Source organism: Arachis hypogaea, chromosome 9 (assembly GCF_003086295.3).
Source record: "Arachis hypogaea cultivar Tifrunner chromosome 9, arahy.Tifrunner.gnm2.J5K5, whole genome shotgun sequence".
In the NCBI taxonomy this organism is placed as follows: Eukaryota; Viridiplantae; Streptophyta; class Magnoliopsida; order Fabales; family Fabaceae; genus Arachis; species Arachis hypogaea.
Window position 1 is genome coordinate 12,128,812 of NC_092044.1, and position 24,661 is coordinate 12,153,472.

Below are 24,661 nucleotides of genomic sequence, written 5' to 3' on the forward strand. Positions count from 1 at the left end.
GTGATAATGAGCTTTCTTCAGAGATATATCTTTAGCCGGTTTAGTATCCCAAGGACACTCATTAGTGATGGAGGAAGTCACTTCTGTAACAGACAACTAGACTCTCTTCTGCAGAGATATGTAGTCCATCATAAGGTGGCAACCCCTATCACCCTCAGACAAGTGGACAGGTTGAAGTTTCCAACAGGGAACTTAAGAGGATTCTAGAGAAGACCGTCAGTGTTTCAAGAAAGGACTGGTCTAGGAAGCTTGATGATGCTCTCTGGGCATACCGGACAGCGTACAAGACTCCCATTGGAATGTCCCCTTATCAGTTGGTCTATGGCAAAGCCTGTCACTTGCCAGTTGAGCTGGAGCATAAAGCTTACTAGGCAATCAGGTATCTGAACCTTGATTCAGAAGCTGCAAGAATTAAGCGAATGCTTCAGTTGAATGAGCTTGATGAATTCAGATATTCAGCCTATGAGAATGCCAAGCTCTATAAGGAGAGAACCAAGCTACTGCATGACAAAAAGATTGCTATCAGAGTCTTTGAGCCAAGACAAAGAGTTCTTCTATACAATTCAAGGCTCAAATTCTTTCTCGAGAAGTTGAAATCCTGATGGTCAGGACCGTTTGTGGTTACCAGAGCTTCACCATATGGTCATGTGGAAATACAGGAAGAGAATTCTGATAGGAGATTTACAGTGAATGGCCAGAGGTTGAAATACTATCTTGGAGGTGAGATTGATCGCCAGAGGTCCACTCATCTGCTGAACTAGCAGAACTAACCGTCAAGCTAGTGACTTTAAAGAAGCGCTTGTTGGGAGGCAACCCGATAAATTTGTATCCTTAGTTATTTTTCGTAGTAGTAGTTTTTCTTACTTATTTGATTTTTATTGAGTTCTTACTAATTTTCTGATCATGTAGCTATTTTAGAACAGGAACCATATAATTTAAAAAAAAGAGCACCCAACGTGCAAGCGTCGCTGACACGTACGCGTCAGATGGGTGTGCATGAAAAATAAAAATGAATAGAGAGTTGCGCGGGAGTGGCGCAGGAATGATGCCTTTCGCACAAACAAGCCCATGCGTGCGCTTCATTCGTGATTTTGGCACTCCATGAGTACACGTCATCGACGCGTAAGCGTGACCTTTAAAATCAACATAAATAAGTGTTTTGGCAGAAAGTTGTGCTGGATTAGGGTTGGAAGTGTGCTAGAAGCACAAAACTTGTTCACGCGTGCGCGTCATCTACACAAATGGCCATCCACGCGTGCGCGTGCATGACGTGCACGCCTCGTATGAAAATAGTGGTTCCCAAGCCACGCGAATAGAGAGTTGTGCGTGTGTGTGGCTGGCTTCGCACGAATCGCACAAAACCAAGGGCACGCGTACGCGTGCCTGATGCTTACGCGTCATTAAGAAAATTCTGCGACCCACGCGTACGCGTCGCCTGCGCTGCACAACTACACTAGTTCGCCGTTTAGTTTTAATTTTCTTTCCCCCTCTCCCAATCCTAATTCTCTCTTGTTCTTTTATCCTTTTCTTTTTCTTTCATCATAATATTTGTCTCTTTCTATTTTCAGTTCTTCTTTGCTTGAGGACAAGCAAACCTTTAAGTTTGGTGTTGACGCTTCGCTTAAAGGTTTTCTGTTTATTTCTATGGCACCAAAAGGGAGGCGAATCATCTTCACTGAGGAGCACAACCTGAAAAATAAAGCGACTGCTAGGATAACTAAGGTGGTTGAGTTCCTATCATTTTTTATTCCTTCCCTCTTTTTCTATGTTATGTTCCGATTTTCTACTATTTTGCTTTGTTTGTTGCATGATCCTTTATTAGTTAGAATTGTAAGTCTAGTTTAATTTTCCCTTAATTGCTTTAATTCTGAAAAGATGTCTCATGTATTACTCACTGAGCTTGAATCCAAATGAAAAAAATACAGAAGTGATGTATTGCGTGAGAAATTAATTTAATTTTAAGAGTAGTCTTATTTACTTAAATATGGTGGTATTAATTGTAATTCTGAATGCATGACATGAACAGTGCATATTTAAATTTGAATCAAAGAATGTTGATGTACGAGGAACAGGAATTTAGAGAATTATTATGATTTCTCTGAAATTAATGAAGTTTAATCCTTGAAGCAAAAGAAACAGCAAAAGAAAAATAAAAGCAAGGTCCAAGGCTCTGAGCATCAATGACTAGGGAGGTCAGACATGATTAAAAGCTCAAAGAGTTGTTTCCTTAGTCACATGCTTGTGGTGTTCTTGTGTCAAGTAATCCTTAAGACAAAACATTTAGAGTCGAGATCAATTGCAGAGTACGCCAAAAGCTTTGAGTACCACTGTTTGGGGGAAAATAATAATAATAATAATAATAAAATAAAAATATTTAAAACTTAAAGAGAGTTCCCCAGTTAAGTGCTTGTGGTGTTTCTGTGTCAAGTAAAGCTTGAGACAAAACATTTAAAGTCACGGTTAGGCTCAAGGTGCAAAGCACCAAAGAAAAAATTGCTGTGTTCAAGGATTAAAATTGAGTTACAAAAGATCAGAGAATTCATAATATTATCCGGATTCTAATTCCAGATGACAGTAACATTCTTCTGATTCAAAGGAGAGTGAGATGCCAAAACTATTCAGAATTACAGTTGTAAACCCCACTATAAGAAGAAACATGAGCTTAATCGAATTCTCATTCTCATGCAAGTTCACATCCTAATCTTATATTAGTTTTGGTTGCTTGAGGACAAGTGATGAGCGGATAATTTATACGCTTTTTGGCATTATTTTTAGGTAATTTTTAGCATGATCTAGTTACTTTTAGGGATGTTTTCATTAGTTTTTATGCTAAATTCACATTTCTGGATTTTACTATGAGTTTGTGTGTTTTTCTGTAATTTCAGGTATCTTCTGGCTGAAATTTAGGGACCTGAGCAAAACTCTGATAGGAGGCTGACAAAGGACTGCTGATGCTGTTGGAATCTGACCTTCCTGCACTCGAAATGAATTTTCTGGAGCTACAGAACTCCAAATAGCGCGATCTCAACGGCGTTGGAAATTAGACATCCAGAGCTTTCCAGCAATATATAATAGTTCATACTTTATTCGTGATTATATGACGTAAACTGGCGCTCAACGCCAGTTTCATGCTGCATTCTGGAGTCAAACGCCAAAAACACGTCACGAACTAGAGTTAAACGCCCAAAACACGTTACAACTTGGCGTTTAACTCCAAGAGAAGCCTCAGCTCGTGGATAGATCAAGCTCAGCCCAAGCACACACCAAGTGGGCCCCGGAAGTGGATTTATGCATCAATTACTTACTTTTGTAAACCCTAGTAGCTAGTTTAGTATAAATAGAACTTTTTACCTTTGTATTAGATATCTTGGATTGTAAAGTCTTGGACTATCTAGTTCTTTTGACCATTCGGTCTTTCATGGGGGCTGGCCATTTGGCCATTCCTGGACCTCTATCACTTATGTATTTTCAACGGTGGAGTTTCTACACACCATAGATTAAGGGTGTGGAGCTCTGCTGTACCTCAAGTTTCAATGCAAGTACTACTATTTTCTATTCAATTCGACTTGTTCTTATTCTAAGATATTCGTTGCACTTCAACATGATGAATGTGATGATCTGTGACACTCATCATCATTCTCACCTATGAACGTGTGACGGACAACCACTTCCATTCTACCTTAGACCAGGCGCATATCTCTTGGATTCCTTAATCAGAATCTTCGTGGTATAAGCTAGAATTGATGGCGGCATTCATGGAAATCCGGAAAGTTTAACCTTGTCTGTGGTATTTCGAGTAGGATTCCAGAATTGAATGACTGTGACGAGCTTCAAACTCGCGATTGCTGGGCGTGATGACAAACGCAAAAGAATCAAGGGATTCTATTCCAACATGATCGAGAACCGACAGATGATTAGCCGTGCTGTGATAGAGCATTTGGACCATTTTCACTGAGAGGATGGGATGTAGCCATTGACAACAGTGATGCCCTACATACAGCTTGCCATGGAAAGGAGTAAGAAGGATTGGATGAAAGCAGTAGGAAAGCAGAGATTCAGAAGGAATACAGCACCTTCATACACCTATCTGAAATTCTCACCATTGGATTACATGAGTAACTTTATCTTTATTTTCTATTTAATTTATTATTATTATTCGAAAAACCAATAATCTCTTAAATTAGTTAAATCCGCCTGACAGAGATTTACAAGATGACCATAGCTTGCTTCATACCAACAATCTCTGTGGGATCAACCCTTACTCACGTAAGGTATTACTTGGACCACCCAGTACACTTGCTGGTTAGTTGTGCGGAGTTGTGACAAAGTGAGATTCACGTTTGAGAGCACCAAGTCTTTGGAGCCATTGTTGATGATCACAATTTCGTCCACCAAGTTTTTGGCGCTGTTGTCGGGAATTGTTCGAGTTTGGACAACTAACAGTTCATCTTGTTGCTCAGATTAGGTAATTTTCTTTTTAAAAAAGTTTTCAAAAAAAATTTTTTCCAAAATTTTTCTTTGTTTTCGTTTTTCCCAAAAATTATTTTCGAAAAAAATAAAAATACAAAAAAATAATAAAATCATAAAAATCAAAAAATATTGTGTTCTTGTTTGAGTTTTGTGTCATGTTTTAAGTTTGGTGTCAATTGCATATTTATCTTGTTCTTGCATTTTTTCAAAAATTCATGCATTCATAGTGTTATTCATGATCTTCAAGTTGTTCTTGGTAAGTCTTCTTGTTTGATCTTGATGTTTTCTTGTTTTGTGTCTTTTATTGTTTTTCATGTGCATCTTTGCATTCATATTGTCTAAGCATTAAAAATTTCTAAGTTTGGTGTCTTGCATGTTTTCTTTGCATAAAAATTTTTTCAAAAATATGTTCTTGATATTCATCATGGTCTTCAAAGTGTTTTTGGTATTCATCTTGACATTCATAGTGTTCTTGCATACATCATATGTTTTGATCCAAAATTTTCATGTTTTGGGTCATAATTATGTTTTTCTCTCTCATAATTAAAAATTCAAAAATAAAAAAATATCTTTTTCTTTTTTCTCTCAAAATTTTGAAAATTTGAGTTGACTTAATTAAAAATTTTTAAAATTAGTTGTTTCTTGTAAGTCAAGTCAAATTTTCAAATTTTAAAAATCTTATCTTTTCAAAACTTTTTCAAAAATCAAATCTTTTTCATTTTTTTTATTAGTTTTCGAAATTTATTTTTTTAAATTATTTTTCAAAAATCTTTTTCTTAGTTTTATCTTTATTTTCGAAAATTATGCTAACAATTAATATGATTGATTAAAAAATTTGAAGTTTGTTACTTTCTTGTTAAGAAAGGTTCAATATTAAAATTCTAGAATCTTATCTTTTAGTTTCTTGTTAGTCAAGTAATTAATTTTAAATTTAAAAAATTAAATGTTTTCTAACCATATCTTTTTAATCATATCTTTTTATCTTTTATATCATATCTTTTTCAAAATTTTATATTTTTTAAAAATTTGATTTTAAAATATCTTTTCTAACTTCTTATCTTTTTATCTTCTTATCTTTTCAAATTTGATTTTCAAATCTTTTTCAACTAACTACTTGACTTTTTGTTTGTTTCTTATCTTTTTCAAAACCACCTAACAACTTTTCTCTCTCTAATTTTCGAAAATACCTCCCTCTTTTTCAAAAATTCTTTTTAATTAATTAATTGTTTTAAATTTTAATTTTAATTTTAATTCTTCCTTTAATTTTCGAAAATCAGTTAACTCCTTTTCAAAATTAATTTTCAAATTCTTTCTCTCTCATCTTTTTCTATTTATTTATTTATTTACTAACACCTCTCTTCACTTATCTTCATCTCAAATCACTACCTCTATCCTTACCCTTGTGTTTGGATTCTCCATTCTTCTTATTCCCTTTCTTCTTCTACTAATAATAAGGAACCTCTTTACTGTGACATAGAGGATTTCTCTTCCTTTTTTTGTTCTCTTCTTTCTCATATGAGTAGGAACAAGGAAAAAGGCATTCTTGTTGAAGCTGATCCAGAACCTGAAAAGACTTTGAAGAGGAAACTAAGAGAAGCTAAATTACAATAATCTAGAGACAACCTTGCTGAAATTTTCGAACAAGAAAAGGAGATGGCAGCTGAACCCAACAACAATAATGCAAGAAGGATGCTTGGTGATTATACTACACCTACTTCCAAGTTTGATGGAAGAAGCATCTCAATTCCTACCATTGGGGCAAACAATTTTGAGCTGAAACCTCAACTAGTTGCTCTAATGCAACAAAACTGCAAGTTTCATGGACTTCCATCAGAAGATCCCTATCAATTTTTAACTGAGTTCTTACAGATCTGTGAGACTGTAAAGACAAATGGAGTAGATCCTGAAGTCTACAGGCTCATGCTTTTCCTTTTTGCTGTAAGAGACAAAGCTAGAACATGGTTGGATTCACAACCTAAGGATAGCCTGGACTCCTGGGATAAGCTGGTCACGGCCTTCTTGGCTAAATTCTTTCCTCCTCAAAAGCTGAGCAAGCTTAGATTGGATGTTCAGACATTCAAACAAAAAGATGGTGAATCCCTCTATGAAGCTTGGGAAAAATACAAGCAGATGACCAAAAGGTGTCCTTCTGACATGCTTTCAGAATGGACCATTCTGGATATATTCTATTATGGTCTGTCTGAGTTCTCTAAGATATCACTGGACCATTCTGCAGGTGGATCCATTCACCTAAAGAAAACGTCTGCAGAAGCTCAAGAACTTATTGACATGGTTACAAATAACCAGTTCATGTACACTTCCAAGAGAAATATCGTGAATAATGGGACGCCTCAGAGGAAGGGAATTCTTGAGATTGATGCTCTGAATGTCATATTGGCTCAGAAAAAAGTGTTGACTCAGCAAGTCAACATGATCTCTCAAAGTCTGAATGGATGGCAAAATGCATCCAACAGTACTAAAGAGACAGCTTCTGAAGAAGCTTATGATCCTGAGAACCCTGCAATGGCAGAGGTTAATTACATGGGTAAACCTTATGGAAACACCTATAATTCATTATGGAGAAATCATCCGAATTTTTCATGGAAGGATCAACAAAAGCCTCAACAAGGCTTTAATAATGGTGGAAGAAACAGGCTCAGCAATAACAAGCCTTTTCCATCATCTTCTCAGCAACAGACAGAGAATTCTGAGCAGAGCCCCTCTAATTTAGCAAACTTAGTCTCTGATCTGTCAAAGGCCACTTTAAGTTTCATGAGTGAGAGAAGATCCTCCATTAGAAATTTGGAGGCACAAGTGGGCTAGCTGAGTAAGAAAGTAACTGAAACTCCTCCCAGTACTCTCCCAATCAATACTGAAGAAAATCCAAAGAGAGAGTGCAAGACCATTGACATAGTCAATATGGCTGAATGCAAAGAGGAGGAGGAGGACGTGAATCCCAATGAGGAAGACCTCATGGGACGTCTCTCAAGCAAGAAGGAGTTTCCTATTGAGGACCTAAAGGAATCTGAGGCTCATATAGAGACCATAGAGATTCCACTAAACCTCTTTCTGCCATTCATGAGCTCTGAAGACTATTCTTCCTCAGAAGAGGATGAAGATGTAACTGGAGAGCAAGTTGCTCAATATCTAGGAGCTATCATGAAGCTGAATGCCAAATGGTTTGGTAATGAGACTTGGGAAGGTGAACCTCCCTTGCTCATTAGTGAACTAGATACATGGACTCAGAAAACTTTACCTCAAAAGAGACAAGATCCTGGGAAATTCTTAATACCCTGTACCATAGGCACCATGACCTTTGAAAAAGCTCTGTGTGATCTAGGGTCAGGCATAAATCTTATGCCACTCTCTGTAATGGAAAAGTTGGGGATCATTAAGGTACAGGCTGCCTTATTCTCATTACAATTGGTAGACAAGTCAGTAAGACAAGCTTATGGATTAGTAGAGGACGTGTTGGTAAAGGTTAAAGGCCTTTACATTCCTGCTGATTTCATAATCTTAGACACTAAGAAGGAGGAGGATGAATGCATCATCCTTGGGAGACCTATCCTGGCCACAGTAGAAGCTGTGATAGATGTTAACAGAGGAGAATTAGTCCTTCAATTGAATGGGGACTACCTTGTGTTTAAAACCCAAGGGTGCTCTTCTATAAACATGGAAAAGAGGCACAATAAGCTTCTCTCAGTACAGAGTCAAACAGAGCCCCCACAATCAAACTCTAAGTTTGGTGTTGGGAGGCCATAACAAAACTCTAAGTTTGGTGTTGAACCCCCATATTCAAACTCTAAGTTTGGTGTTGGGAGTCCACAACATTGACCTGATCACTTTTGTGGCTCCAAGAGAGCCCACTGTCAAGCTAGTGACATTAAAAGAGCACTTGTTGGGAGGAAACCCAATTTTTATTTATCTTATTTTATTTTATTTTCATTATTCTTCTATGTTTTATTAGGTTCATGATCATGTATGTGGATTCACGAAAAAAATATCAAAATTAAAAACAGAATAAAAAATAGCATAAGAAAAATCACACCCTGGAGGAAGGACCTACTGGCGTTTAAACGCCAGTAAGGAGCATCTGGCTGGCGTTCAACGCCAGAACAGAGCATGGATCTGGCGTTGAATGCCAGAAACAAGCATGGAACTGGCATTCAACGCCAGAAACATGCTGCACATGGGCGTTGAACACCCAAAACATGCATCACTTCGGCGTTTAAATGCCAGAATTGCATGGAAAGGCATTTTACATGCCTAATTGGTGCAGGGATGTAAATCCTTGACACCTCAGGATCTATGGACCCCACAGGATCATCTCAGGATCTGTGGACCCCACAGGATCCCCACCTACCATATTCCCACCTTACCTCCTAATAATCCTATAACACATTTTCCCAAAAAAACCCTTCACCAATCACCTCAATCTCTCTTCCCAATTACCCCCTTCACCACTCACATCCATCCACTCTTCCCCATAAACCCCACCTACCCTCAAAATTCAAATTTCTTTCCCACCCAAACCCACCCTAAATAGGAAAAACCTACTCCCTCTCCCCTCACTATATAAACCCCTCCATTCTTCTTCATTTTCACACAACACAAACCTCTCTAATCCTTCTTGGCCGAACACACCTCTCTCACTCTCCTCCATATTTTCTCTTCTTCTTCTTCTTTTCTTTCTTCTCTTGCTCGAGGGCGAGCAATATTTTAAGTTTGGTGTGGTAAAAGCATAAGCTTTTTTGTTTTTCCATTACCTTTGATGGCACCTAAGACCGGAGAAACCTCTAGAAAAGGGAAAGGGAAGACAAAAGCTTCCACCTCTGAGTCATGGGAGATGGAAAGATTCATCTCCAAAGCCCATCAATACCACTTCTATGATGTTGTGGCCAAGAAGAAGGTGATCCCCGAGGTCCCTTTCAAGCTCAAGAAAAATGAGTATCCGGAGATCCGACATGAGGTCCAAAGAAGAGGTTGGGAAGTTCTAACCAACCCCATCCAACAAGTCAGAATCTTAATGGTTCAAGAGTTCTATGCCAATGCATGGATCACTAGGAACCATGATCAAAGTAAGAACCCGAACCCAAAGCATTATCTTACAATGGTTCGGGGGAAATACTTAGATTTTAGCCCGAAAAATGTGAGGTTGGCGTTTAACTTGCCCATGATGCAAGGAGATGCACGCTCCTACACTAGAAGGGTCAACTTTAATCAAAGGTTGGACCAAGTCCTTATGAACATATGTGTGGAAGGAGCTCAATGGAAAAGAGACTTCAAAGGCAAGCCGATTCAACTAAGAAGACTGGACCTCAAGCCTATGGCTAGAGGATGGTTGGAATTCATCCAACGCTCCATCATCCCTACTAGCAACCGATCTGAAGTTACTGTGGATTGGGCCATCATGATTCATAGCATCATGAATGGAGAGGAAGTAGAAGTTCATGAAGTCATCTCCCATGAATTCTACAAAATAGCCGATAAGCCCTCTAATTTGGCAAGGCTAGCTTTTCCTCATCTTATTTGCCATCTATGTTACTCAGCTGGAGTTATCATAGAAGGAGACATCCTCATTGAGGAGGACAAGCCCATCACTAAGAAAAGGATGGAGCAAACAAGAGAGCCCACTCATGGAACCCAAGAGACGCATGAGGAAGCTCATCACCAAGAAATCCCGGAGATGCCTCAAAGGATGCACTTTCCTCCCAACAACTATTGGGAACAACTCAACACTTCCTTAGAAGATTTGAGTTACAATGTGGATCAATTAAGGGTGGAACATCAAGAGCACTCCATCATTCTCCATGAAATTAGAGAAGATCAAAGAGCAATGAGGGAGGAGCAACAAAGGCAAGGAAGGGACATAGAAGAGCTTAAGGACATCATTGGTCCTTCAAGAAGAAGACGCCACTAAGGTGGATTCATTCCTTGTTCTTATTTTTTTTCTATTTTTGTTTTTATCTATGTTTTGTGTCTCTACTTCATGATCATTAGTATGTAGTAACTATGTCTTAAAGCTATGAATAAATTCCATAAATCATTCACCTCTCTTAAATGAAAAATGTTTTTAATTCAAAAGAACAAGAAGTACATAAATTTCGAAAATTGTCCTTGAATTTAATTTAATTATATTGATGTGGTGACAATACTTTTTGTTTTTTGAATGAATGCTTGAACATTGCATAATTTTGATCTTGTTGTTTATGAATGTTAAAATTGTTGGCTCTTGAAATAATGATGAAAAAGAGAAATGTTATTGATGATCTGAAAAATCATGAAATTGATTCTTGAAGCAAGAAAAAGCAATGAATAACAAAAGCTTGCGAAAAAAATGGCAAAAAAATAGAAAGAAAAAGAAAAAGCAAGTAGAAAAGGCCAATAGCCCTTAAAACCAAAAGGCAAGGGTAAAAAGGATCCAAGGCTTTGAGCATCAATGGATAGGAGGGCCCAAGGAAATAAATCCAGGCCTAAGCGGCTAAATCAAGCTGTCCCTAACCATGTGCTTGTGGCATGCAGGTCCAAGTGAAAAGCTTGAGACTGAGTGGTTAAAGTCGTGATCCAAAACAAAAAGAGTGTGCTTAAGAGCTCTGGACACCTCTAACTGGGGACTCTAGCAAAGCTGAGTCACGATCTGAAAAGGTTCACCCAATCATGTGTCTGTGGCATTTATGTATCCAGTGGTAATACTGGAAAACAAAGTGCTTAGGGCCACGACCAAGACTCATACAAGTAGCTGTGTTCAAGAATTAACATACTTAACTAGGAAAATCAATAACACTATCCAAAATTCTAAGTTCCTAGAGAAGCCAATCATTCTAAACTTCAAAGGAAAAAGTGAGATGCCAAAACTGTTCAGAAGCAAAAAGCTACAAGTCCCGCTCATCTAATTAGAATTAATATTCATTGATATTTTGGTATTTATAGTATATTCTCTTCTTTTTATCCTAATTGATTTTCAGTTGCTTGGGGACAAGCAACAATTTAAGTTTGGTGTTGTGATGAGCGGATAATTTATACGCTTTTTGGCATTATTTTTAGGTAGTTTTTAGCATGATCTAGTTACTTTTAGGGATGTTTTCATTAGTTTTATGCTAAATTCACATTTTTGGACTTTACTATGAGTTTGTGTGTTTTTTTGTGATTTCAGATATTTTCTGGCTGAAATTTAGGGACCTGAGCAAAACTCTGATAGGAGGCTGACAAAGGACTGCTGATGCTGTTGGAATCTGACCTCCCTACACTCGAAATAGATTTTTTGGAGCTACAAAACTCCAAATGGCGCGTTCTTAACGGCGTTAGAAAGTAGACATCCAGAGCTTTCCAGAAATATATAATAGTCTATACTTTATTCGTGATTAGACGATTTAGACTGGCGCTCAACGCCAGTTTCATGTTGCATTCTCGAGTCAAACGCCAGAAACACGTCACGAACCGGAGTTAAACGCCCAAAACATGTTACAACTTGGCGTTCAACTCCAAGAGAAGCCTCAACTCGTGGATAGATCAAGCTCAGCCCAAGCACACACCAAGTGGGTCCCGAAAATGGATTTATGCATCAATTACTTACTTCTGTAAACCCTAGTAGCTAGTTTAGTATAAATAGAACTTTTTACCTTTGTATTAGATATCTTGGATTGTAAAGTCTTGGACTATCTAGTTCTTTTGACCATTCGGTCTTTCATGGGGGCTGGCCATTCAGCTATGCCTGGACCTCTATCACTTATGTATTTTCAACGGTGGAGTTTCTACACACCATAGATTAAGGGTGTGGAGCTCTACTGTACCTCAAGTTTCAATGCAAGTATTACTATTTTCTATTCAATTCGACCTGTTCTTATTCTAAGATATTCATTGCACTTCAATATGATGAATATAATGATCTGTGACACTCATCATCATTCTCACCTATGAATGCGTGACTGACAACCACTTCCGTTCTACCTTAGACCGGGCACATATCTCTTGAATTCCTTAATCAGAATCTTCGTGGTATAAGCTAGAATTGATGGCAGCATTCATGGGAATCTGGAAAGTTTAACCTTGTCTGTGGTATTCCGAGTAGGATTCCGGAATTGAATGACTGTGACGAGCTTCAAACTCGCGATTGCTGGGCGTGATGACAAATGCAAAAGAATCAAGGGATTCTATTCCAACATGATCGAGAACCCACAGATGATTAGCCATGCTGTGACAGAGCATTTGGACCATTTTCACTGAGAGGATGGGATGTAGCCATTGACAACGGTGATGCCCTACATACAGCTTGCCATGGAAAGGAGTAAGAAGGATTGGATGAAATCAGTAGGTAAGCAGAGATTCAGAAGGAACACAGCACCTTCATACACCTATCTGAAATTCCTACCATTGGATTACATGAGTAACTTTATCTTTATTTTCTATTTAATTTATTATTATTATTCGAAAAACCAATAATCTCTTAAATTAGTTAAATCCGCCTGACTGAGATTTACAAGATGACCATAGCTTGCTTCATACCAACAATCTCTGTGGGATCGACCCTTACTCACGTAAGGTATTACTTGGACGACCCAGTACCCTTGCTGGTTAGTTGTGCGGAGTTGTGACAAAGTGAGATTCACGTTTGAGAGCACCAAGTCTTTGGAGCCATTGTTGATGATCACAATTTCGTCCACCAACAAGTAACAATTCATGTTTGGTGTTGTGATGCGTGAGCATCTTTCCTATCTTTTCCTAGTGAATTTGCATATAATTTATTGAGTTTAATAAAGAATGAATTATATTTTAGCCAATATGGATGCTACTTTGAGTCTTTTGCAATTTTGTTTATTTTAGGTAGCATTCGGCTGGATTTGATGGAGTTTCTGCAGCACAAGAATCAAAGGAGATGGCAGCAGGAGCGACGCGTACGCGTGACTGACGCGTACGCATGATTTTGAGCTTTCCATGGCGACGCGTGCGCGTGACTGACGTGTACCAACGCGTCTGCGTGACTTGCGAAAAAGACCATCGACGCGTACGCGTGACTGACGCGTACACATGACATGCGCCACGTGCAGAAAACGCAGAAAAATGCTGGAGGCAATTTCTGGGCTGATTTGACCGAGTTTTTAGCCCAGAAAACACAGATTAGAAGCTGCAGAATGGACAAAACATGTGGTCTCCACCCATCAACTGAAGACCTACTGATTATTCTGATTTAAATTCAAATCTTATTTTTAGGAAAAGATATTACTTTTAATTTTAGATAATTAGATTTTAAATTTATTAGGATTAGTTATAAAAAAGGATTCCATTAGTTAACTTAGGAGGGCCATCAGATTGGAACTATGTACATTTTGATGAGAATCCTATTTTTCTCTGAACCATGAGCAACTAAACCTCCATTGTTAAGGTTAGGAGCTCTGTCTATTTGTATGGATTGATTTTATTGCTTTTTCTATTTTAAATTCATGTATGGATTTATAATTTAAGAATTATTTTCGCTCTTTATCTTATGAATTTGGGTGGAACGGAAGTATGACCCTCTTTCTATTTGAGTTCTTGTAAAACTTGGAAAAGCTCTTTACTTGAACAACAGCTTAAAAACATATTCTCCTAAATTTTAATTATTTGGATTTAACAGAATACGTGAAATATAATCCTCTTATTTTTTAGGTAATTAGAATTTTTGTGGCATATAAACTGGAATTTGAACTTCACCCTCTAATTGGAATTAATTGACCAAGGCATTGGCAGTCGATAAATTTTAGAGGAGACTAGAAAGGTCTAAGGAATTAGGGTCTAGTCACATATAGTTTGCCATAAATTAAATCCTACATGATTAAAATAGTTAGTAAGAAAAGTTAATCCGGAAAAATAGATAACTCTGAAGCCTTAACTGTTTCTCCAATATTTTAATTTCAACTTATTTACGTGCGTGCCTACCTTCTAATATTTCAATTTAAACCTTTTGAATATCTCAAAACCCTTTTCTGCTTGCCTAACTATGTAAATCATTTAACCATTGCTGCTTGGTCCATCAATCCTCGTGGGATCGACCCTCACTCACCTGAGGTATTACTTGGTACGACCCGGTGCACTTGCAAATTAGTCTGTGGTTGTAAAATACTGCACCAACGACCTCCTAGAAAACCCTCCCATGGTAATCACGGCGAGTGTGGGAACCGGGTTAGTCAAGCAAATTCTCGTCGACACTGGCGCCAACTCCAACATTATGTTTCGAAACGTGTTTGACGCTTTGGACCTCCGAGAAACCGACTTAAAGACTCATCAGCACGGGGTGGTCGGCCTAGGATATAATTTTATAAAGCCTGACGGGATAGTCTCCCTCTCGGTATCCATAGGAGGAGGCCAAGGAAAGAGGTTGCTAATGGTAGAGTTCGTCATTCCGAGGGACTCCACGGCTTACATCCTTATCTTGGGGATGAAAATAACCAATGAGTTCTGTGCGGTAATATGCACTAAGTTGTTGGTTATGAAGTTTGTAGCCGATGACAGATTGGTGGGATCCATCAGAGGAGACCTAGAAACGGCGGTAGTGTGCGACAACGCCAGCCTCTCCCTAAGAAAGAAGTCAAAGGAGGCGTCTGGAGTCTTCCTAGCCGATCTCAACGCTAGAATTGACGACAAACCGAGACCAGAGCCTGAAGGAGATCTGGAAAAGTTCAAGGTTGGTGAATCGGAGGACAAATTCACTTTTGTGAACAGAAACCTCCCCCACAACCTGGAAGAACCCTTGATAGAAATTATTCGAGCAAATGGCGACTTGTTTGCCTGGGCACCTGCCGACATGCCGGGGATCGACCCCCAGTTCATGTCACATCACCTGGCCGTGAAGGCAGATGCCAAGCCCGTAGCCCAAAGGCGAAAGAAGATGTCCCAGGAAAGAGCCAACGAGGTGGCCAAGCAAACGACCAGCTTGTTAGAAGCAGGATTCGTCCGGGAACTAGACTACTCGACTTGGTTGTCAAACGTAGTCCTAGTTAAGAAGGCCAACGGGAAGTGGAGGATGTGTGTAGACTACTCAGACCTCAACAAGGCATGCCCCAAAGACTCCTTCTCCCTCCCCAACATTGATGCTTTAGTGGATACGGACGCGGGATACCACTTTCTAAGCTTCATGGACGCATACTCTGGCTATAACCATATACCGATGCACCGGCCATACGAGGAGAAGATGGCGTTTATAACACCAGGTAGCACTTACTGCTACAGGGTAATGCTGTTCGGACTAAAAAATGCGAGAGCGACTTATCAAAGGCTAATGAGTAAAGTTTTCAGCAACGACACAACATGAGGCTTAACCCCTTCAAGTGCGCTTTTGCCATGGAGACCGGGAAGTTCCTAGGTTTCATGATAACCCACAGGGGAGTTGAAGCCAACCCTGAGAAGTGCGAGGCAATTATCCGAATGACGTTCCTGGGATGCATCAAAGACGTGCAGAGGTTAGCCAGAAGTCTCACAGTCCTATCCCAATTTCTCAGTGCGTCGGCGGCCAAAGCCCTCCCATTCTTTACCTTGATGAAAAATGGAATAGATTTTGAGTGGACCCCAGCGTGCAAAGAGGCTTTCAACCACTTCAAAAGCACACTCTCGGCACCCCCATTCTCGGCAAGCCCAAGGACAGGGAAACGATGTTTTATACTTGGCAATAACAGACGAAGCCTTGGCAGCCATTTTGGTGCGAGAAGAGGGAAAAATTCAGTAGCCAGTCTACTTTGTTAGCAAAGCACTACAAGGGGCAGACTTAAGGTATAGTAAATTTGAAAAGCTAGCATATGCGCTTTTGACCTCGTCTCGAAGGCTACGACAATACTTTCAAGGGCATCATGTAGTCATTAGGACGGATCAAGTGATCCGGCAAGTTTTGTAAAAGCCCGACCTGGTTGGGCGGATGATGACTTGGGCAGTCAAGCTGTCTCAATACGATCTGCAATATGAGCCCAGACACGCAATTAAAGCGCAGGCAATGGCTGATTTCCTGGTGAAAGTAACTGGAGACCCTCACAAGACCCCGAACACGCGGTGGAAACTCCATGTGCACGGAGCATCCAACCAAACGTTCGGGGAAGCAGGGATAATCATAGAGAGCCCGACCGGATATATGAGTAGTCCATCAAGTTCGAGTTCCCGGTCTCTAACAACCAAGCAGAATATGAAGCCCTCATTGGTGGCCTGCTCTTAGTAAAAGACATTGGGGCGACCAAGGTGGAGGTGAACAGTGACTCCCAAGTCGTCACGTCCCAAATCAATAGGACATATCAAGCCAGGGACTCCCTGCTGCAAAAATATTTCGAAAGGGTAAAAAATTTGAATGAAGAATTTGATGAGGTCGTGGTGCAGCATGTTCCAAGAGAAAGGAATACCCGAGCCGAACTCCTATCGAAACTGGCTAACACGAAGTCAAGAATGGGAAACCGGTCTTTGATCTAAGGATTGGTAAAAGAGCCGACAGTCGCCCTATATGTGACCTGAGCAGATGTCGTTCCCTCATGGATCGACGCAATTACTGACTTCTTGGAAAACGGCAAGCTCTCTAACAACTAAAAGACTGCGAAGACGTTAAGGAGGGAGGCAGCCAAGTACGTATGTAATGGTACAGGGCCAGCTATTCAAGAAAGGACTGAACCAACCCCTATTGAAATGCCTATGCCCCGACCAAACGGACTATGCCTTAAGAAAAGTCCATGAGGGGTGCTGCAGTCACTACATCGGGAGAAAAGCTTTAGCATGGAAGCTCGTCAGGGCCGGTTACTATTGGCCCTCGATGATGGCGGACTCCCATGAATTTGTGAAGAAATGCAAAAAGTGCCAGGAAACGCCAATTTCTATAGGACCCCGGCAATTGAATTGAGTTTTCTTTTGGCCTCCCAACCTTTCAGTCAGTGGGGAGTTGACCTCCTGGGGCCCTTCTCGGTAGGACCCGGACAGGTCAAATACTTGATCGTGGCCATAGACTACTACACCAAGTGGGTCGAGGCGGAAGCTCTGGCCAGCATATCGTCAGCAAATTGCCAAAAATTCATGTGGCGTCAAGTGATCTCCCGGTTCGGTATTCCGGAGGTCGTAGTATCGGATAATAAGACACAGTTTACTGACAAGAAGTTTAGTGAGTTTCTTATCGGCCTAGGGATAAAGAAAAGGTTCTCATCAGTGGAGCACCCGCAGACTAATAGCCAGATCGAGGTAGCAAATAAAGTCATCCTCCAAGGCCTGAAGAAATGACTTAACCAGAAGAAAGGAGCATGGGCAGATGAACTCACATCGGTTTTATGGTCCTATAGAACAACACCACAAGCTTCCATCAAGGAGACTCCTTTCTTACTTACTTACAGGGTCGATGCGGTGATACCTGTGGAAGTAGGAGAACCGAGCCCGCGACTATGCCTTGGTAGAGTCGAGGAAGTAGTGGAGAAGGACCTGGTTGACGAGACCAGGGAGATGGCCCACTTGTCAGAGACGGTGTTAAAGCAAAGGATAGCCTTGCGGTACAACGCCAAAGTGCTTAAAAAGAGTTTTGAACATAACGACCTGGTCTTACGATGCAACGACGTTGGCTTCCCGACCCCAGGAGAAGCGAAGCTGGCACCCAACTGGGAAGGCCCCTACAGGGTAAAAGAAGTAGTCGGCAGTGGAGCCTATAAACTGGAGCGACTAGACGAAAAGGAAGTACCCAGAATGTGGAACGTAGGGAACTTAAAGAGATTTTACTCTTAGAAGCATTAAAAGACCCGCGGTCAGCCGGTAACCCGATTTAGTGACAACAATCTCGTTTCATGTTCACCTATCTTTAGTTCCATGTTTACTAGCTACTGTTTACTTGTCTTTAGTTTCATGTTCATTTGCTACTAATTACTTACCTTGTCTATTTAGTTCATGAACTTAGCACGCTCTAATTACGCTTTGTTGAACTTTAATCATTTCTTTCTTATTTCTGACTTACTGCCTTTACGACATCGTTCGGTCTCTTCGACCTGTAAGATTGTGACATCATGGGATTGATCACCCCGGGAGCCAAAGAATTCATTAAGCACCACAATAAAGGGCTACGCAAATAAGGTAATAATCCAAGTGCTTAAACAATAAAGCCACTGCTCGGTTTCGATTGTTGTCAGTGTTTGACAAAACGGTAAATTATTTTACAAAAAACTACAAATTACCAGTTCAAAAGCACATAACACTAAGCCACAAGAGGCAAAAGAAATAATACAAGTCTTTACATTTCACTTCTTCAGGAGGTCGACAATCTTGCCATCTTTGATGGTCTTGAAAGTGCTGACAGCCGAGATATCAAACTTGGGCGCCAACAAATTCACATGTGCCTTAATCGCCTCCTCGGTAGCCCCAATGACATTTTGAGCATGCTTCACCGTCTCCTTATTCTTCTTCTTCAAATCGGCAACCTTAGCCTGAGCAGCGTTTGCCGACAAGACAGCATCGTCGTGCTCCTTCTGCAGCTCCTTCACCCAACCTTGAGCGACATTGAGCTGACCCTCTAAAGTAAGCTCTCGCTCAGTAAGTCAAGCGACAATCCCGTCGGAAGTCTTCACCTTCTCTTCAGAGGTAGCCAGCTATGCCTGTAGCGACTTCACTTCAAGTTTGTACTTCTCATTAGCATTGACGGTTGACTGAAGCTTATTCTCTAGAGTCCGAGCCCCCGCCAAAACGGGCTCTGCTTTCCTTGCTATGGTGGCTGCCCAGAGCAAGGTGCGATACACCCACTTGGCTTGGGAGGCAAGATCTCCACCATGGAAGAAGTCCTCCGTGCCGAGTAGGAGCTGGGAGTCAATAAAGTTCCCGGCGTTGAAGTTCTTCTTCATCATGGTAAGAACTCCCTCGGTGCTCGAGGTCCATTTCCTCTTCCTCGGATTATCGACAACGAAGACCTTGGGCCCTGCCCCCTCTTCCTCGACCTCTGGCCGGGGAATCGGACATGTGCTTGTACCAACCTACTCCCCTTGGGAGGGTTGGGATTGCGCGTCGGCATCAGGAGAAGGCGGCACCTCATTGGTATGGGTGGCAGAGCTGTCATCACTATCTCTGTGAAGAAACATTTGAAATAAATTGTCAAGTCCAACCTGTTTGCCAGCCATTGACACTGAAAAAAGGAAACACGTAAGAGCTCGGTAAGGGGAATGTTGAACAAATAAATAAACTGAAATCAGGAAACTACGACCAGACGACTACTCGCCTATGTAACCCATACCCATCTCGCGATCACCCATAAGAAGGTGTGGTTTAACATTATTTTTTCCAAAAATAGCCAACAGTACGTCGGCAACCTTTTTGTTTTGCGAGGTCAGGCCTTTGTATGTCACCTTCGTGAACGTATTGGCCCCAGCCCCGAAGCTCCAATAAGTCAGAATGCAGCGTTCTCCCTCCAGGGTTAACCAGAAGGGATGCTGACCTTCCACAGGCCGCACCTTAAAGTACTTTTCCTTGAAACCGTGAAAATAATCTACGAACAACCCAAAAATCCGTCGACCCTGGGCTGCCCAGAAAGACATGTATCCCTTTTTGGCTTTCCCTTCTTTGGAGGGATTCATCAAGACAAAGAACCATAAGAAGACCTCCACCGAGGCTGGTAGCTCGAATATTTGCAGACCATCTCGAAGCATCGGATAGAGGCCCAACTATTAGGGTGCAGTTGTGACGGCGCCACGTCACATCGGTTCAGTAGCGCCATTTGGAAGGGGGAGAAGGGGATGCGAACTCCCAAGCTAGTGAACATTGATTTGTACAACCATATCCAATCAGTAACCCGCGTAGTGTTTAAGTTAAGGTGGCATATTCGTTCCCGACCCACAGGAACAAACACGTCGTAATGGTCCTCCTCGGGACCCCTACCGCACAACTGGTCACTCTGACAGAACTTCGTAAGCTGCTCCAGAGTTATTTGTGAAGGAGTATCCTTCACATCTGAGATCACCCAGGCGTATCGGTCTATAGGAGCCCTTGCTACAGGAGCTCTCGCGATGGGATGTTGTGCCATACCTACAGTAGGGGCACTACTCAAAGTCAGACTACGAGGTCAAAAAGCCAGGAAAATCGAAACTAATACTATAAACTATAGTGAGCCTATCTACAGTTAAACGAAGGCTAAATCTACAGTTAAACGAAAACTAAAAACCAGAAATCTAAATGGTAACCCCCTCTAAAGCCTAACTAACAGCAGAGTGATTCAAACAACGCACATGCATGTCCTAAAAGCTACAAAAAATAAGCAGAAATAACAAGCAACCATACGTATTCCAGGCAGTAAAAAAGCAATGGCAACACAAGGTCAATCCACTTGAAGGAAAGGGAAGATGAGGCTTACCAGGAAATGATGAACGAAGAGGTAGTAAAAACAAAGCCTTGATCGAACGAGAGCGGATCGAAGCGCTTGAGCCTGGAGAATCAGAGAGGAGTTGCAGAGAAAATGAAAGGGTGATGAAAAGAGGAGAACGTTTTGAAACATAGAGAATGGAAGGCATAAAACTGAAATGTAACTGACGATTGAGTAGCGCGAAAGGAAAGAGCAAAATGGACATTTCACTCAGGGTTCAAATCAGCAATTAAGAGCATTAAATGCCCAGCACAAGAAACGAGGCGACGAATGCCATTCCTTCGAAACGGTGAAACTTACTCGCGTGTAAGGAGCACGACCCAATTACGAGCGGCCGACCTCGCGAGGATCCAACCAAGGAGAAAGAAGAATAGAATGCGCTAGCAATGGCACTTACGACCATAGCTGGCGCGTTGGGGACACTGTTTCGACCCAACCTAGCTGGTTTAGTACCACGGCCCAACCGGCCAACTCGACGAACTCGAATGGTCCGAACTGGGAGGAGACCCGCCTGTCACCTTCCCTCCCATGAGGCACTTGACAGCTGGGAAGGAAACTTCCTGGAAGGTGGGTCTGCTCCTGTGGGACCCGCCCCTAGTACAGACTATATAAGGGGAGGGCCTACCCCTCCCCAAAGGTACGTCACCTAACCATCACCTTTTCTGCCGCCTTGTACGGATTCTGACTTGAGCGTTGCAGTCCCTTTTGCAGGTGGCTCCCCCCTCTTCACTACAACAACTCGGGAGGTCATAAAGCCGCATTCCTTGCTCACCAGCGCCAGCCAGGGAGATCCACTCTCGCACCAGCCGCCTAGAGCCAAGTCTCCTCCAACCACTTGTACACTCATAACATTTCTGACCCGTTCAGAAATCGACCTACCGAACAATTAGTGTGTGATTAATTTTGAGAGTTTCACTATCTCGATAATGTGAAATATAGTGCTTTAATTTTTTCTCTCTTTTTTTGGAGTTTTGATTTTAGGCAGGAAAAATCAATTTTTTTACAAGAGCGTTGTCAAACCTTTTAATCCAGTGTGCGAATGCAAAATTTTGAAACCACCAAAAAAAAGAAAAATAAAAAAGGAACTTCATTCTCTAGTAGAGATGCGTTAGTTACTTTTTAAAATTCTAAACTGTAATTAATTCTAGTTAGATAAAGAAAAAGAGTAAAGAGAAGAAAAAGAGGAAGAAGAAGAGAAGAGAACAATCCTGTAACTGATGACAATGATGATTAATATAGAGAATGCTTCGAGAAATAAAAAGTGATAATTTTGAAAGAATAATAAAATCGGAAATGGGTTAAAAAAGTTGAATATAAAATTGAGAAAGACAAGAATATTTTCTATTAATTTTATCTTAACTTTGTTGTAAATGATTTTTTTTGTCTTATTTAATTCAAATTTTATTATTTTATGCATATTTGTATGATGATTTATTAAAGGTATACTTTTTAATTTTATCTGTCATCTTATAACTCAGTTTTTATTGTATATTATGAATCATAATTCGATTTTATTTATTTTTATTCTAAATTTATAACGAACGATTTTAATAACTATTATTCTGACTTAATAACCAATGGCCATAACATTAACTCTATACATCAACCCTATGCTTATAAAAACACTAATTTTTATATCTCAAAAGAGAGACACATGATAAGTTTTATTTCATATTTAACATTCTATAATCATAGAATTTTTATACCTCTTAAACACTTAATGATTTGAGTGTGGGAGTCTCTTTTTAGGTATCCACCCTCCGTGTTCTTCTTGCCGAAATATACATTCTTTAGAGATGAAGAGACAAGTTCAATTTTCTCTAAAGCGAGATATACCTCAAAAGTTCATCCACACTACACAAGAATAATTGACGCTGTCTGTAGGAAAAGTAAAATAAATCCTACTCCCCTCAAGTTCATAAAACTTGACTTACATTCAAATTTTTTAACCAATTTCAATAATCTTGTTTAAGATTTTATTTAATACTTTTTTTATCAAATTTTAATCTATCGTAATATTTTATAAAGTATGTACTTTATACATTCAAATTGCTTTACTTTTACATATCATAATATTTCACATGTCATAATCGATCAATGAATTAATTCGAGAACAAACTCGGCTTTTAACCAATCTGAGAACAAACTCGGCTTTCATCCAATCCGAAAACAAATTTAGCTTTCAATCGATTTGAGAAGAAACTCGACTTTCAACCAATTCAAATAAATACAAACTCGCCTATCAGTTTTGCTAACTTTTTCAAAACTCTCTACTTACACAAATAAAATTATATATTTTATTTATATATACTTTTGCATTTATATTTTGTGTAACTAATATTTACTAATTTATTAGTTATATTCAAACCTCAATATATATTCTATACTTTGAATAATTCTTACAATTAATATATTTTTTTCCTCTTTCTATTCTTATTTATATTTTTGCAAGACAATACTCATCCTTTTTCTAAAGATCATTGATTCTTGTATTTTTTTTTAAATGAGAAAAAAACATCCTATATTAAGATACAAAGCCATTTTTTATTACTTAATAATTTTATTTATACAATTAAATAACAATAATGATGAGTTCAAATCTTAAAATTGATTCCATAAAAAATTAATTGTATATAACTATTATACTATTTACTTTATGCTATTAATTTTATGCTATTATTTATTTAATGCAAAAAATTAAGTAAAAAAAGGTACAAACATGCAAATTTACTATTTTTGCAAAAAGAATATATCTCATAACTAAAAAAGATTTATTATATTATTAAATTACTAATTATTTTATTACTTTATTAACAAGTTAATGGATATTCTATTAAACAAAGTTATAATATTAACAAATAAAATTAAGTAATTTACATTTGGTATATATGACATTCATATATTGTATTGTTCTCTACAATTATCAATTTTTAAGATTTTTTTTCCTTTGAACTCCTGTACTTTTACAATATATATTATTCAATATATATTGCGATTTTATACATATTTATTTTTTCAATTTATCTTATTCATGTCATATGACATTCAATATAAATTGTAAATATTCAATAACTAATTGCTTTGAGCGAGAAATTCATTAATAAGTTGTTGTGGGTCGAAAAAATTCCCAATACAATTATTTCTGACTTAATGATCATAATAATATCAACCCTATGCCTATAAAGACACCAATTTCTATATCTCAAAAGGGACACATGATAAGTTCTATTTTTTTTTACCGAAAATAGGGAGACTCAAACTCGCAACCTCTTAATTGAATATAGGAAGACTATGCCATTTGAGCTATTGCTTCTTGGCCACATGATAAGTTCTATTTCATGTTTAACATTTTATAATCATATAATTCTTATATCTCTTAAACACTTAGTGACTTAAGCATTAGAATGTCTTTTATAAGTACCTATTATCCGTATTCTTTTTGCCAAAATATATATTTCTAAGACGAAATATACCTTAAAAGTTTATCTACATAAGAACACTTTATATTTTTTATATTTTATTTTTTAAATTAATTTTCTAAGTTATAATTATACAAAAAATACATTTTTTTAAGTTAATAAAAAACAATTGAACGTTAGTCATCTTAATGTTTCTTGATGGTTTCACTCGAGCGATATAATTAAAAGGGTAATTGAAATGATCTCTTGATTTTAACTCAATAATTAAAATAGTTCCCAAGTTTTTAAACTAGCAAAATAGTCCCTTAATTTTAAATCATAGTAAAAAATGATATTTCCATCAATCATCACCAATAAAAATTCTACATAACACGTTAACTTCTATGCTTGCGTAGCATTAAAATGACGTCATTTTACTGCTTGGGCAGAGAGAATAACTGAAAATAATGTCATTGGA

At 39.1% G+C, this 24,661-nt stretch overlaps 1 protein-coding gene across 1 annotated transcript; it reads left to right on the forward strand.

Moving 5' to 3' along the window:
• Positions 1 to 15,750: 15,750 nt before the first annotated feature.
• LOC112708882 (uncharacterized) lies at positions 15,751 to 18,174 on the forward strand. Its single transcript, XM_025760806.1, has 2 exons — positions 15,751 to 15,902; positions 17,742 to 18,174. The coding sequence occupies exons 1-2, from the start codon at positions 15,751 to 15,753 to the stop codon at positions 18,172 to 18,174; spliced, it is 585 nt and encodes a 194-aa protein (XP_025616591.1).
• The last annotated feature ends 6,487 nt before the right edge of the window (positions 18,175 to 24,661 follow it).